The sequence below is a fragment of the Jatropha curcas genome, chromosome 10, assembly GCF_041381405.1.
Source record: "Jatropha curcas cultivar XTBG-Jc1 chromosome 10, XTBG_Jcur_1.0, whole genome shotgun sequence".
Classification (NCBI taxonomy): domain Eukaryota; kingdom Viridiplantae; phylum Streptophyta; class Magnoliopsida; order Malpighiales; family Euphorbiaceae; genus Jatropha; species Jatropha curcas.
Genome location: NC_143160.1, coordinates 7,808,958 through 7,823,366, shown reverse-complemented (window position 1 = coordinate 7,823,366; position 14,409 = coordinate 7,808,958). Strand labels below are relative to the sequence as shown.

The window sequence follows — 14,409 nt, the reverse complement described above, 5'->3', positions numbered from 1 at the left end:
TCCACAAACAAGGAATTTTGTACCCACCAGTACATATTGAAAGTGCTTGAGATTTGTCCAAGATTAAAACATTAGTGCACTAACTAGTACAGCTTCCTTTAATTTTCTTTTTTTTTTTTTTTTAACAACTCACTCCTTAAACAAACCCTATAGCCTTTTAATGGGTCGCGTTAAATTATTGATTCTCAAAGAAAAATTGGAAAAGAGAAAAAAACAAGTAAAAGATAAGTTGGAACAACTAGTTCAGCAAAGTTAATGCTACATCAAAGTCCAAGCAAGAAACCAGTACAACAAAAAGTTCAAATTCACTCTCAGAACTGATCCAAAGGGGGAGTGGGAGAGGAGAGAAAATAACATTAGAGACAGTTACAGTGCAATAGAGCTTAAAAATAAAAGTTGGAACATGCTTCTCATATACCCAATTCATATTCCAAAAAAGATAGAGCTCCCTCAAGCAGAGGCAAGAGTTTGGATGAGGCATGCACTATCACTATACTCAGCCAAGAAGCATCATATTTGGAACCTCTTTATATCCATCTAGTCCAGTTATGGATAATAGCTTGTAACTCTAACTACATGAATCATAGGCTCTCATGTCTTTCCAAAGAATCTTAGACTGATCTTTTCCTTTCTTTCCATCCCACGTTCTCTACTAGACTACATATTCCACTTCTTCATGTCCGCTTAGAGCATTCAGATTGAATAAAATCCTTGCTAATTCCTTAAATATGCACTAACAGGTCCATGTCGCACCCAGGCCAACCAAAAGAGAAATCTCTCCTTTCCACTTGATTAGAACCATCTCAATTTTCTCTTTCTTTTGTAGGCGAGAACGCTACAAACACCAAATGTATATAAAGAAAGTACCCATAGCAAAAGTATAAAATAAAAAGACAACCTAAAAATTTAAAAGGCCTATAATCTTCCAAGTACACGAATTAGAAGAGACCGTCTCTGGAAACTATAAGAACACGATTTTCAGAAAAGACCTTAATTTATTCAATATCAAGTTCTTTTCCTGTTCCAACCATAAAACACTCATTAAAGATGTAACAATATAAGCGCAAGTATCCAGGCTTTAGGCCTCTTAACTCTCTAGCTTACTGGAAATGCCTTATTTGATGCCATCCAAGTCTCTTCATCCTTAAAACTATTATCATTTTCACCTTATATCAACTCCCATAACCGGCTATATCTAAGTTTCATATTATTCTCCACATTAGAGCCTTCATAACACACTTATCATCTGCATTGAACACTAATCTATTCTATGATGCTCATTTGTATATTTCCATTTAAATTCGACAACCCCAAGTAAATTTCAACAGAAAGAGCTCTCCGACTCAAAATCAAAGTTCATTTCCAACTATAAATCTCTCACTCTGCACCCCATTACTTCCCCATGTACTGGACTTTCGTTAAAGTTAAAACTAATCAACAAATAGAAACAGGAATGCAAGTACAACAAGCACCAAAGAACAAAAAAAAAAAAAAAAAAAAAAAGGAATGAGAATCTAAAGGAGGATTAAGGAAGGAACCTGGTTGAAGAGAGGCCTGATTCAGAGAAGCTTCGGCAAATGAACGGACTTCCTGGTTGGGGTCAAGAGTGGCAGTCAAGCAGTTGAGAAGCCATTGCTGATCTTGATCAACTATATTCGCCATGAATTTCCAAAATTCAGAGTAACTACAAGAAAACAGAGTTTTTTCTTGTTTGTTTTTCTCTTTTCAAATTTCTTGCTCTCCCAAAAAATGGAGCTCTACCACAGAAAGGGAAAAAATAGAAGACAAGACTCTTGAAGTTTGGAGAACATTTATATATTGGGGGAGAGAAAGATATGAACAAGAATGGCAGAAATGAGAAACCCTTCTATGGTGCTTGATGAAGCTGTGAGCCTGTGACTAAGGTTTTTAGGGTTTTGCATAGCTCACTGCACTGGGCTCATCTCTGTCATTGTTGGGGCCCTTTCCTTTTTTTTTTTTTTTAATATTATTTATAAAATATTTTTAAAGGAACATTTCCTTTAGAAAAATTTTTTTAAGCAACTCATTTTGTATTATTTGCTTTATTAAAAATTAATTTTAAAATATAACAATTTTTAATTTCTAAAATATTTGAAATTATAAAAAAAAATTTCTTTTACTAAATATAAAAGATATATAAAATTATGAATTATAATAATCACACGGTGTGATCAGAAATCATATTACATAAAAAATAATAATCTTACTATCTAAAATAGAAAAAAATGATAGTCAATATCCATACGATGGATGCTTGTCGCCAGTAAGACTAGTGATGATAAGGAGCCATTAATAATTGTGATCATTAATAATATATGAATTAATAAATATATGTATAAGGTTGTAATATAAAAAGGAAATTAATTTTCCTTTAAAACTTTTTAACTTTTCTTTTAACTAGAATAATCTTTTTATAATGCCAAAACAAAATAAAGAACAAAAACAATCAAATAGAATGCACTTTTATTCCAATGAAAACAGAACTACATAATCCATAACCAAACATGCGTTTAATTAATTAATGTTTTTTCTACAAATCTCTCAACCAAAACATAACAACCAAAATTTCTCCACTTGCCAATTCCTTTAAACTCCTCCACTCTTTTAATCCTTAATCTCCTTTCACTACCACTAACCCAACCAAACCTCTCTTGCTCCCACTTCATCCTCTCAAAAACTACTAAAATCAACCCTAAATTGCTTACACCACTCCTAAACCAAATCACCCCATCAACCACATTACTCTTAATCTCTCCATCTTCCATGCCAGCAACTGCAGCAACTTCTCTTTCAAAAACATCTACCTGCATTATTGCTCTCATTACTATTTTAACAAGCAAAAACTTGTTGCCATTGTTGTTCAAGTGTAATCTCATAGAACCTTGATTTATTCACTTGATCTTTAATATTCTCATCTTTAATAAACATGAAAGGAGAATACCACTTTCCTACTACCACAGGACTTTATATTTTTTCTGATAATGGGAAGTCGAAGCCTGGAAGGCGGGCGCTAAGAGCCCTGTTAAGGCCTAATGCTTCATTTAATTCCAGTTTAGGTGAAATTGCAGTTTGAAGTTGCCAATCTTTTCTGCTTAAGAAACTTGGAGGGTGCCCATTTAAAGCTACAGGTTTGGCAGCAAACCCCCAACCCCCAATGTTCAATCCTGAATTGCTGATATATGTCATGAGGATCTAATGGTTGAGGTTTTATATCAGGAACAAATCTACAACAAAAACAACATGTTGTCATGTCCTCTTCTTTTGAGTTCTTGTAAGCTTCCCTGAAAATATATTCTATTAATTAACAGATACAAGAAAAGAAAAATAGGTTTGTGCTTTTCCATAACAGAAAACCAAAGGAAATTTAAGAAATACCCTTTATGCTTTCCATGTTGCTCTATGCAATAATATTGATTGCTAGACAATGGTTGATTGAGAACAGGAATGAATATAACTTTTTTTATAGTACTTTTCTGCAGCCCAGATTGTGTTGAGTACTCAACAATTAAGTTCTTGTTCCGAGGGAAGGGAAGTCTCTAATTCGATAGCTCCCGCACATGCAAAATCCAAAACAGCCAAGTAGTTATGTCTTCTTCTTCATCATCGTGAAGGACCAAAATACCAGAATTTGGACCTTCAGGAGGTTGTAATGAAAGAGCAGAAGGATCACTTCTGTACATAGACAAAGGCCTTGTCACATACATTTCCTAAAATAAAATGAGGATGATTTTTCAATATGCGTGTGTAAAATAGATAAGCTATGAAATTGAAAAGGTCAAACTGAGATGTACAAATTGTAACAAGTAATAAGAAGATATCCATTTAGTAGCTGCTAGTCAAACCTGTTGATTTAGTACAAAGGAAAATTTGAGACAGAAAACATTAAATCAGAAGCAAAATTGATTATTATTAGTTTCTAGTATATTTCTTGGAAAGTGGTAACATGTCTGTAATGAACTTATAATTGTCTAAGTAACAAAATTCTATAATTTGTTCTACTAAAATTAAAAATTTAGGTCAAGGTTACAGGAAAAGTTCATGAAATTTATAGAACATGGTTTATAACAATATTTTATTATTATCTAAAGATACTCTCATTAGATTATCTGTTTTTTAAGGAATTTTTATTGAAATGTCAAAGGATGGATTAAGTAGGTGGATTTACTCCTCACCTTCTTAAAATTTTTGACATTTACTGTTCTTTTTAAGTCACAAAGGGAATAAGAAAGAAAAAAGTAATAACCGAAAGTAGTAAATTGTTGGAAAGTAATCGAACTTGAAATCTTACACTCTTTGCATAAATAAGAAGACTAATCAGACCACCACCTGATAGATCTTTAGTGAGTATATCACTAAACATGAAAAGAAAAATAAACAATATCATTATTATCCAATCCAATAGAGTACAATACATTCAATTTTACATACCAAATCAAAACAATACAATATCAATACAACATCATCCCAAACCTAATTAAACATTAAAAAATGAAGAAAAAAAAAAGAACAGAACACCACTATTCCCATTTGCTAGTAACATGTTGAGTATGCCTAAATTCATAAGTCAATAATAAGCTTCCATTCATTCTTTTCAATACAAAACTCTCCACCAAAACATAGCAACCAAATTTCTTCCACTCACCTGCACCTCTAAATTCCTCAACTCTCTTAATCTTCACTTCCTTTTGACTTCCACTAATCCACCCAAACCTCTCTTCCTCCCACTTAATTCTCTCAATAATTACTGAACTTAACCCTACATTACCAAACCACATCACTCCGTCAACTAAATTATCATCACCATACATAATCTTTTCACTACCAATCTTAACTACTTCATTTTCAATTGCAACATCCACGATAACAGGAGCATTCCCTTCATTATTATTATTATTTTCGCAGGCGAAAATTTGCTCCCATTTTTGCTGCAATGTCATTTCATAGTATCTTGAACTATCAAATTGATCTTGAACTGCTCCATCTTTAATAAACATGAAAGGGCAATACCATTTTCCCACTACAACAGGTTGAGAAGTTTTCTGTGACAAGGAAATGTTGCTAGAGTCTGGAAGGCGAAAACGGAGAGTGTTGTCTACGCCTTGTGCTTCGTTTAAATCGAACTTGAGCGGAGATGTTGTATATAATCTCCAACCCTTTCTTCTTAAGAAATTTGGAGGGTATCCATCTGAAGTTGTGGATTTCCCGACAAAACCTCCCCAATCTCTACGTTGAATTTCGAATTGTTGATATGTGTCTTGAGGAGCTAATGGTGCTGGTTCAAAATCATTAATACAGTTGCAGAAACAGCATGTCGTTTTGTCCTCCTCCTTTGAATTTATATAAGCTTTCCTGGAATTCACAGTTCAAAATAGCCGTGTATAAACCAGATTGAAAAGAGAAAAAAAAAAAAAAGGAAAGATAGAGGATGAGGACGTACCCTTTATTCTTCCCTGCTCGTTCTATGCAGTAGTATTGATTGGAAGACAAGGGTTGATTAAGAACAGGAATGAAAGCAACACGGTTTACAGAAACACTTTGATGTTGACCAGCTTGAGTTGTGTACCGGACGTTTAAGTTATAATTTTGAGGGAAAGGGAAGTTCTTTACTTGGTCGCTATAGCACAGTCCAAAACAGCAAGTGGGTTGTGCTTCTTCATCTTGTATGACGAGTATCCCAGAATTCGGACCCTCAGGAGGTGGCAAAGATAGAGCTGAAGGATCTCTCAAATAGAAAGAGAGTCGCCTTGTTACATACATCTTCTCTTTCAACGGTGGAAATCAACAAGATTATCAAGAACTGATGCATATATAGATAGAATTTGGGATCGGAAGTTTGTGGTCAAATTGCTAGGAAGGTTTAACATCATTTCCTTATGTTGACTTGATTTACAATCTTGAATTTGAATATCAAATGGCCAGTCTTTAATTAAAATTCGAGCATGACAGAGGCAATTTTTCATGGATAATAATTTGATAATGTTTTGATGACTTGGTCAAAGATTTATCACGTTAGATTTTTTGAGATTAAATAAATAAATTGAGTTTTTTTTTTTTTTTTTTTTTTTGTGTTTTTTGAATCCATATTCTCGCTTAAATTGTTTATTTTTTTAGTCAAATTAATTTTTTACAATTTCCTTAATCTAGACGTAAGGTTATCCTTAATTTTTTCTACAAATTCCTTAATCCATAGTCTCGCTTAATTATTTTTTTTTTAATACGCCTAGTGCTGAAATTGAATTCTCGTTCAAAAATTTTTTGTTAAAAAATACATGTAACTTCAAAACTGTGAATTGCTATAATTTTATATAATTTGATATATAGTTATTACAACTTTTAAAATAATAATTTTAAAATTTTAAACTGTTTAATAAATATTTAATTGATTTATTTTTATAAATTAGAACATTTAATAAAATAATTTTATAAATTAAAATGATAAAAGATATGATTTTATAAGTTATAATTTTAATTTTGAATTTTAATTATTTTAGTTTCTATTAGCTATTTTAGTAATATTTAACTGTTACTATTTGAATAATTTTTCATAAAATATTAAAAACTAAATATTACATAAATTATCTTTTTATACAATAATATTTTAATCTCTTAAAACTAATTTAAAGAATATATTACCGATAACTGTAAATGTAAAAATTAACATTAAAAACTACTTAAGAGATAGTTTTATGCATTTGGCGTTTAATTAACCCTCTGGTATCAATCTTGAAATATACAATTTTTTTTTTTTTTTTTGCCATGTTATATACAGAGTCATGGGGATAGAAAAAGAACTGAAAAGGGCAAGCAATTGGAATTTTCTTTTTCCCTTTGGTTCCCCTAATCTTCAAGTGAAACTCAAGCAAAAGTTCTAATTCCCACTTCTTTTCTTTAAACTTGATCAAAATAGAAAGCAGAAAGATGTGACCAAATTAATACACAACATAAGAAAAAAAAAAAAAAAGCAGATAATAAATTTAAACTGGTCTAATTATGCTAATGGTTTGACTACATATTCTTCATGTTTTTTTCTTGCATCTGAATTATTTTGCCTGAAAATCCATCTCCAGCTCTTGAAACTTTTCCTGCTCCTTTTAATCCCTCTGTCACTAACTGTAATTCTACATGATCCTCCATTACTGAACATCCCATCTCCAACAAAACTCCCAAAACTGCCTCCACATTGTTCTTGAACTGCCACAAAATCACTATTGCCCTTCATGCTACCAAAAGCAGAGTTTGAATCTGATAGACCATCAAATTTCAAGTCGATGAAGCCTGAATCTTCCATAGTAGTGAAGTTTCCTTCTTTGAGTGAAAAAACTCTTCTAGTGTTAGTATTTGCTCCATTAAAACCAGAAAAATCAAGTTTTTGATCAGAATCTAATAACACACTGTCAAAGCCACTTTTTCTTGGCTCTGTTTCGCTGCTAAACCCACTTTTCCTTTCAGGATCAAAAATCAAACCATTATTAACACCAGAATTTCTTGCAGCAGAAATTGAACTTCTAGCACCTGAAATTGAACTCCGAGCACCTGAAAAGGTTCCATCCTCTGATCCAAAAAAGCCGCCGCCGCCACCTCTGAAACTGCAAAGAGACCTTGATCTAGAAACACCCATATAATCAACAACCCAAAGACTGTCACTCCTTTCTTCAAATCCACTTATACTATTTCTTTCATAACTACCCTTTTCTCTTTTCTTGCTAAATAGTTTTCCAATTCTCCAAAACCCACTTTTTCTTTTTATCTCGACACAGCTACTACTGCTTCTTTTAAGCAAGAAATTAACTTCTTCTGTTTTCTCTCCAATTTTGGGCTTGGAATTTGAAATTTCATTGTTCCTTTGATCATTTTCTATCAAGAATGAGATTCGACCAACACTGCCTACATCAACAGTGCAAGAATTACGATTGGAAGAGATCTCAGAGCAAGAACAAGAAGAAAGCCTTTGTTCTCCACAATCTGAGCAAACAAGATTCATTAAACGATCTTTGAGACAATATGCACAAATTCCAACTGAAGAAGATGATGGGTGTTTCTTGCATGGAAGATCAGATGAGGATGTGCTATAATCTTGAAAATACATGTCACTATTGCTGTTGTTGTTATAAATCTCCACTGCTTTGCCCCTCTCTTTCATTGCTTTTCTTGAATATTTCAAGAAACAGTCTCAAACGAATAAAGATCAAACAACAGAAACCCAAAAAAGATTGTTTTCTTGAAATTTTCAAGAAACAGAGAATCAAAGAAACAAGATTGAAAAACAGAGCATGTATACACAGATCAAAAGTTGCCTTCTATGGTAGCTTTAAGGGGTACAATTAATGAAAGAAAAGGAGGTGGCTGCGTGGAGAAGTAGAGTTTAACTTAAACAGCTAGAGAAAGAGACTACTCAGACGAAAGAATTTTGAAAGATGAGACTTTCAAGCAAAAAAGGTACAATGACAAGTTTTTTAGGGGATGGACTGATAGATTGACAGAGGCAGAGAGAGAGAGAGAGAGAGAGAGAGAGAGAGAGGCGTCACCTTTACGTTTTTTTGCTTCTGAAGAAGAGTGGGCAAAGTGTAGAAAAACTTATAAAAAGCAAAAAGAGTGATGAAGGGAAGCACTAGTTCCTGCAGCGGGTATAATTGTGTAGGGAAGTGAATCCAACAGCAAAATTGAGTAAAGCAGTGAACAAAATTCTCTTTTTACACTTAAATTTTGGTTGGCTACTGCTACTCTGCTTGCTCTTTCACTTTCTCCAGTACTAAATTGCAATACCACTACTGGCCAGTGGATTTGGTGGTCACGTAACATAATAAACCCAACTTGTAATTCAGAAAAAATAAATAAAATAGATTTTTCAGTTGAATTCGCTCAACAACTTAGACTCAAAGAGTATAAAAAACCTCTAATATTATAAGTTTGAAGGAGCAAATTGAGTTAAAAAGATCAATTTTGAACTTTTTCTCTTAGGATTATAAGTTCAGGGTGCAAATTGAACTTTACTCCTAATATATAATGACCTATAGATCAAAATTTTTCTATGAAATAAATTTATCAATAATAAAAAAAAAGTACAATATCTGCTAATCTTATAAGAAATGGGGTGGAATTTTGAGTAGTAAGTAAACAAATATATGTGGCTTGCTAATAAATTATTTTGGTTGTTTATACATGATTATTTATAAATTAATTGTTTATGCTAAACATAAAAAAAAAAAAAAAATTGAAACAAAGTTTAAGTTACCCTGAGTTTGTAAATGCTATATAATTTGCCACCAAATTTCAACTTACCTTCAAATGAACAAAAAAGTTCAATTTACAAAAAAATAAATAATAATTTTAGGATTTTAATTAATAAAATTATTACTACTATTAAAAGTAAAATTTATCATTTTATTAAAAAAATAAAAATATTAAAACTATTGTGAACAGATAAGCCTTTCCCTGATTTAGTGTAAAGTTAGAATTGTTATTATATAAAATGTTAATTTTCTGATAAAATGTCTGTTGAGCATTTGAACTATTAAATCTAATAGACGAACAAATTTTATTACTCTAAAAGTAATATTCCAAATTAGATTTTCTAAGTTTTCTCTCAACTCTCTCTATAATCCCATTTCCAATGAACTCTATGTGGGCTGTTAAGGATGATTCTTCACCGATAATAGCCATCTCTCCGCTTTTATTTACTTTTCTTTTCTTTATTTTCTTCTTTTTTTTTTTTTTTTTTTCTATAGTTTTTCTCTGCCCTTTAAGGCTCTATCCAGGGTTCATTCCCTCTTTTGTCCAATGTAAACCTCTTGTTTTGTGCAAATCTATGCATGGGGTATCCACTAGAGGAGTTCTTGTCTTGATATATTCATATGGAGTTCTTGTATCTCACTCCAAGATGCTACGAGGGTTTTATAACACCATAGAAGACTAGTGATTTGGAGAGTTTTTTTCCCCCTCCATCTGTCAACAAATTACTTGGACAATCTCTAATTCACTGCTGTCGAACTCAAATATGGAGTTCAAGAGTTTCTCTCAAAATCCAATCTTCAAATCCAACAATGGTGGCAGTGGTGGATATGATGACGTTTATGGATTTGAGATTTTCCTAATGGTTCTCTTTCCCTGAGTCTTTATTCTAAACTTAATTTCATCACGTTTATTTTATGCACCCCTTGAATTTATCTAGTGTTCCAAAAAAAAAAAAAAAAAAAACTAAACTTTAAAAGACGAGATTCACATCTAAAAAAGTTTCACAAGCTGCATATATATCCTAAAAAAACAAAGTAGACACTTCGCACAAAATTAAAGAAAATTAAATAAAAGTCTTCAAATCATGTGGAATAAATCCATTATTCATCTATCTGGAGGTATGTAATTTGTTAAACGTTTTTCAGGGATTTTGCACTCTTGCGTATTGACTTTTCTCTACAAAAAGACATGAATTTGCCTCCCAAATCCCAATTGTTAGGTCTCTCTTTTTAATTACATTGGTGGATTTGTGAGAGTAATCCATTACTACTACAATTTTATAAAGGAACGCAAACCCAACCGAGACCAAGAAAATAAAATGTCAAACATGCATCAAACAGTCATATACTTCTCATCACGGGCTCTTGTGAGAAGAAGACACCTCTTATACTATGTCGTTTTCTTGTAGATATTGGGCACGTGTCCCACCGACATATCCATCTTGCATGGGTCCCAGTCCCATGTTGGAAAAATTTGACAGAAAGTATACTCATCGACAAGTATACTTTTCTTAGAGTAATTCTTTTGGAGAAAACGTAATTTAAATGTGTTTAGTATATAAATTAATTTATTATTTTAATGAATAAAATAAAAAATATATAATATAAATTTAAATATATTTAAATAATAAAATAAATTAGTAATTCATTGCGTTTAGTTAACAATTGCCAAGAAAATTATTTCTTATATAAAGAAAATAATCGCTAAAAACAAACTCTTTATATATTTTTCAGAAAGTTACACGTCATTAACCTATTTACTTCCAACTAAACACAGTCTAGTCTAAGGTTTGACTTTTCTAATGCAGTAGCATTATATAAATTGTAGGGTTCTGATAGGGTCGTCTGCATCGGCAATCATGTTGACGAGTAAGTATAAAAGTACCAACGTTTTTAAGGCATGCTCTCTATTTCAATTGAGACCCTCAAAGTCTCTAAAACTATAGAGGTGATGTCTACATGTGTCACTCCTTAAACGTGTCGTGAATGTAATAGATTTTTCATGTCTACCTTCCCTTCTGTCTTTTCTTTATATATTTTTTATTTCATTTTTATAAAAATATTTCAAAATTTATACATTTATTGAAATTTTTTCTTTTAAAAAAAAATCTTACACTAAATGTCAATAATTAAATCTTAACTATCAAAGTCACAATTAAACTCATCTTTATATGAATATAAAATAATATTCAATTTAATATAATATAGGCTTAAGTATTTAAAAAAAAGGCTAAATTTTTTGAGTTTTTTTTTTTAATTTGACTAATATTTTTAATTTTATCAATTACTGAATCATTAACGGTGCGAGTTCAAGCTTTATATATTTGTGTGTGTGAGAGAGAGAATTAAACGATAACGAAAGGGATTAGAGCCATTTTTGCATAGAGCTCAATCATTAATTAAAAGAAAAAAAAAGGAAAATTTAAATAGAATTCTTGGATTCTAGGAAAGAAAAAAAAGAGGAGTTAAGTGAAAACAAACAACAGCATAAAATAGGAAGAAGCACGTTGCTAGTGAAACATAATGGTGAGGGTTGCACGCGCCCCACGCATGCATTATATCATTGGGGCACATAAACAACTGTTTTTAAGGAATGTTTTTTGTCTAATTTAATCCATTTTTAAAATGCTCATAATCATCATTATGTTCCGTTTGTCTTTGCTCACTAATTATTTTGTTGTTTACCAATTGATCATTATATATATATATATATGTCCAAATATATTAAGGTTTTCATGATCTATACCTAAAGTCTTTTACCAAGCAACATTTTTAAAATTTTTTTTTTTTCAATCTCATCAAATTAATTTCTACATTGCATATAGTTATTTCATTCTCTAATAGTTTAAAAAAAATTTAATCCTACAAATTAAGGTTGTGTTCGACAATAGCTTCAGGTTTAATTAAAAAGTCAAACACTATTTTTTTATGGTGTTCAATAATGTATCGTTTGAACGTAGCATTTTAAAAAAGATTAATTCCTTATAATGTTTAACTTTTGGTATTTTATAAAAAACTAATTAAACGGTTAACAGCTACCAAAATAACTAATTTTGCCGAATAAATCTTAAGAAATTTATATAGAAAAAACAACTAATACTATAATACATTTATGCGACTATTAAGTTATTAGGTCAATAAGATATATATTTTTTGTATATAGTCATTTTTTTAATTACATCACGTGATAGTCACATTTACTTGAAATTAATTCATGTTTCAGAGTTGTATTTAATTTAAAAACATTCCTAATAATATTGAGTTTGGGTTTTCGACTCTTAATTTTAGAGATAAAATTTATCTGGAAATAGAGTATATTCCAATTTTTTTTTTTAAATAAAAAAATTAAAATGAATGAATTATATAAAAATTTTAACTCTTAACTTTATGAAGTGCTAACCATATCCAATAATTTGTTAGAGACAAATGGGTTTATGATTGAGCACAATTTGGTTTGACAACATATATATTTGCTGTCCAATTGTATTTAGGGGACCCCATCATAAGCTTAAAAGGGTATATGTTAGTGATATTGCATGGCTAGGCAAACAATTTAGACATTTAAAATTAAATATTAATTTTTATTTTTATTTTTTTTCTAGTTTTGTAATTTAAGGTTGAGTAACAATTATTAGTTTGCATATCTTATCTTTTTTCGACAAAGCCCACTTAATTTCCTTTTGGTGTAAGCCATTATTATTCTTAACATGACTATTAAGCTTGCTGTCTATATGGGAAAATGATACTTCATGAGTAATTTTTCAATGAAGCTAAATTTTGGAGCAACATAATTCTAACACCCAAAGATGATCATTAGTTCAAGATATTGTCATTAACTTTACTTCATCAATCAACTCTCATGTTCTATTTTTCTTAATTACTTCTAATTCACATGTAATTTTCATATTGAAATTGAGGAAATAAAATATATTTGCACTTAAAGAACATAAATTTAATTATAACATATATTCATTGGCATGTTTACATTTGATAAAGAAAGAATATATGTCTTTAATAATGTCGTTAAATTTAATATAAATTAATATATTAATTCACTGAAAAATATTTTTATATTTTTAATTAGAATGAAAAAAAAATCATCTACAATTGTGCACACAATTTTAATATTAGTGTACCAACCAAAGCTCATAATTAATATGAAGATGCTTAAAAAGTTGATAGGCTACAAGAAGAGAAAATAATAGTCAAAAAGAAAAGCTCGTAGTGACGGCTGTAGAGGGCCTAATGAGCGGCTGGAAAACCTTGCTTTGAGGAAATTCAAGCGCTTTTGTCTGGTGGGCCGCCCGCCCACTTTTGCCATTTGGCCCGCCATACACCATCCTCCATCAAATTTAGCTCTTTCTCAAAACTTTTGTTAAATGCTCCCTTTGCCTCTTGTTAAATACTCCCTTTGTCTCAAAATATAAACCATTTACTGAATCAGGTAAGAGACAATCGAGAAAACTAAAACATCTTAGTAACTAAAGAAAAAGAAAGTAAAAGGGATTCCTATAGTAGCAGTGAGCGAAATGAGAGGAGCCTAAACCGTGAAAACTGGATTGTAGGAAAGCAATACAAGCATCATGCTGCTAGGCGAAGTGGCAGAGTGCTATGCCCTGGATGGCAAGAGTCCAGTAGCCAGAAGCATCACTAGCTTACGCTTTGACACGAGTAGCATGAGGCACGTGGAATCCTATGTGAATCAATAAAGACCATCTTGCAAGGCTAAATACTCCTGGGTGTTTCAAAATATAAGTCATTTTGAGTATTTCAATGAGTAATGAATGATATTTTTTCAATGTTACCCTTATTCACATTAGATACAATAATTACCTTCACAAGTTATCTTTGGTTCTGAGATAAAAGGTACTTTAGTCAAACTATCGTACGTTTTGTTATAATTTAAGAAAATTGATTGCTTTCTTTAATTTTATATAAAAAATTTAAATGACTTATATTTTGAGACATATGGAGTACTTTATAAGAACATCAACAACCAAATTCTAATTAATATGGAATTTACTATATGAATCTTTTGTTTTTATTTATAATTGAATCCGTCTTAGTATCAAAAAGTTAGCACGATGATAAATTTAGAAAAAAGAATTTTTGAGATCAACGTATGTAAATATAGAGAGTTTATTTTGAATTTTAACAG

The 14,409-nt window shown here is 31.0% G+C and overlaps 2 protein-coding genes and 1 pseudogene across 2 annotated transcripts; all 3 read right to left on the bottom strand.

The window, feature by feature from the left end:
- Nucleotides 1-2,499: 2,499 nt before the first annotated feature.
- Nucleotides 2,500-3,725, bottom strand: LOC149493015 (uncharacterized; annotated as a pseudogene).
- A 655-nt stretch (nt 3,726-4,380) lies between these two features.
- LOC105641939 (uncharacterized) lies at nt 4,381-5,957 on the bottom strand. The gene is made up of 2 exons (XM_012226596.4): nt 5,459-5,957; nt 4,381-5,370 (listed from the first exon to the last, which is right to left on the bottom strand). The coding sequence occupies exons 1-2, from the start codon at nt 5,776-5,778 to the stop codon at nt 4,539-4,541; spliced, it is 1,152 nt and encodes a 383-aa protein (XP_012081986.1). The 5' UTR covers nt 5,779-5,957; the 3' UTR covers nt 4,381-4,538.
- Nucleotides 5,958-6,885: 928 nt separating this feature from the next.
- On the bottom strand, nt 6,886-8,647 carry LOC105641938 (micronuclear linker histone polyprotein-like protein). Its single transcript, XM_012226595.4, has one exon. The coding sequence runs from the start codon at nt 8,159-8,161 to the stop codon at nt 7,010-7,012; it is 1,152 nt and encodes a 383-aa protein (XP_012081985.1). The 5' UTR covers nt 8,162-8,647; the 3' UTR covers nt 6,886-7,009.
- Nucleotides 8,648-14,409: the final 5,762 nt, after the last annotated feature.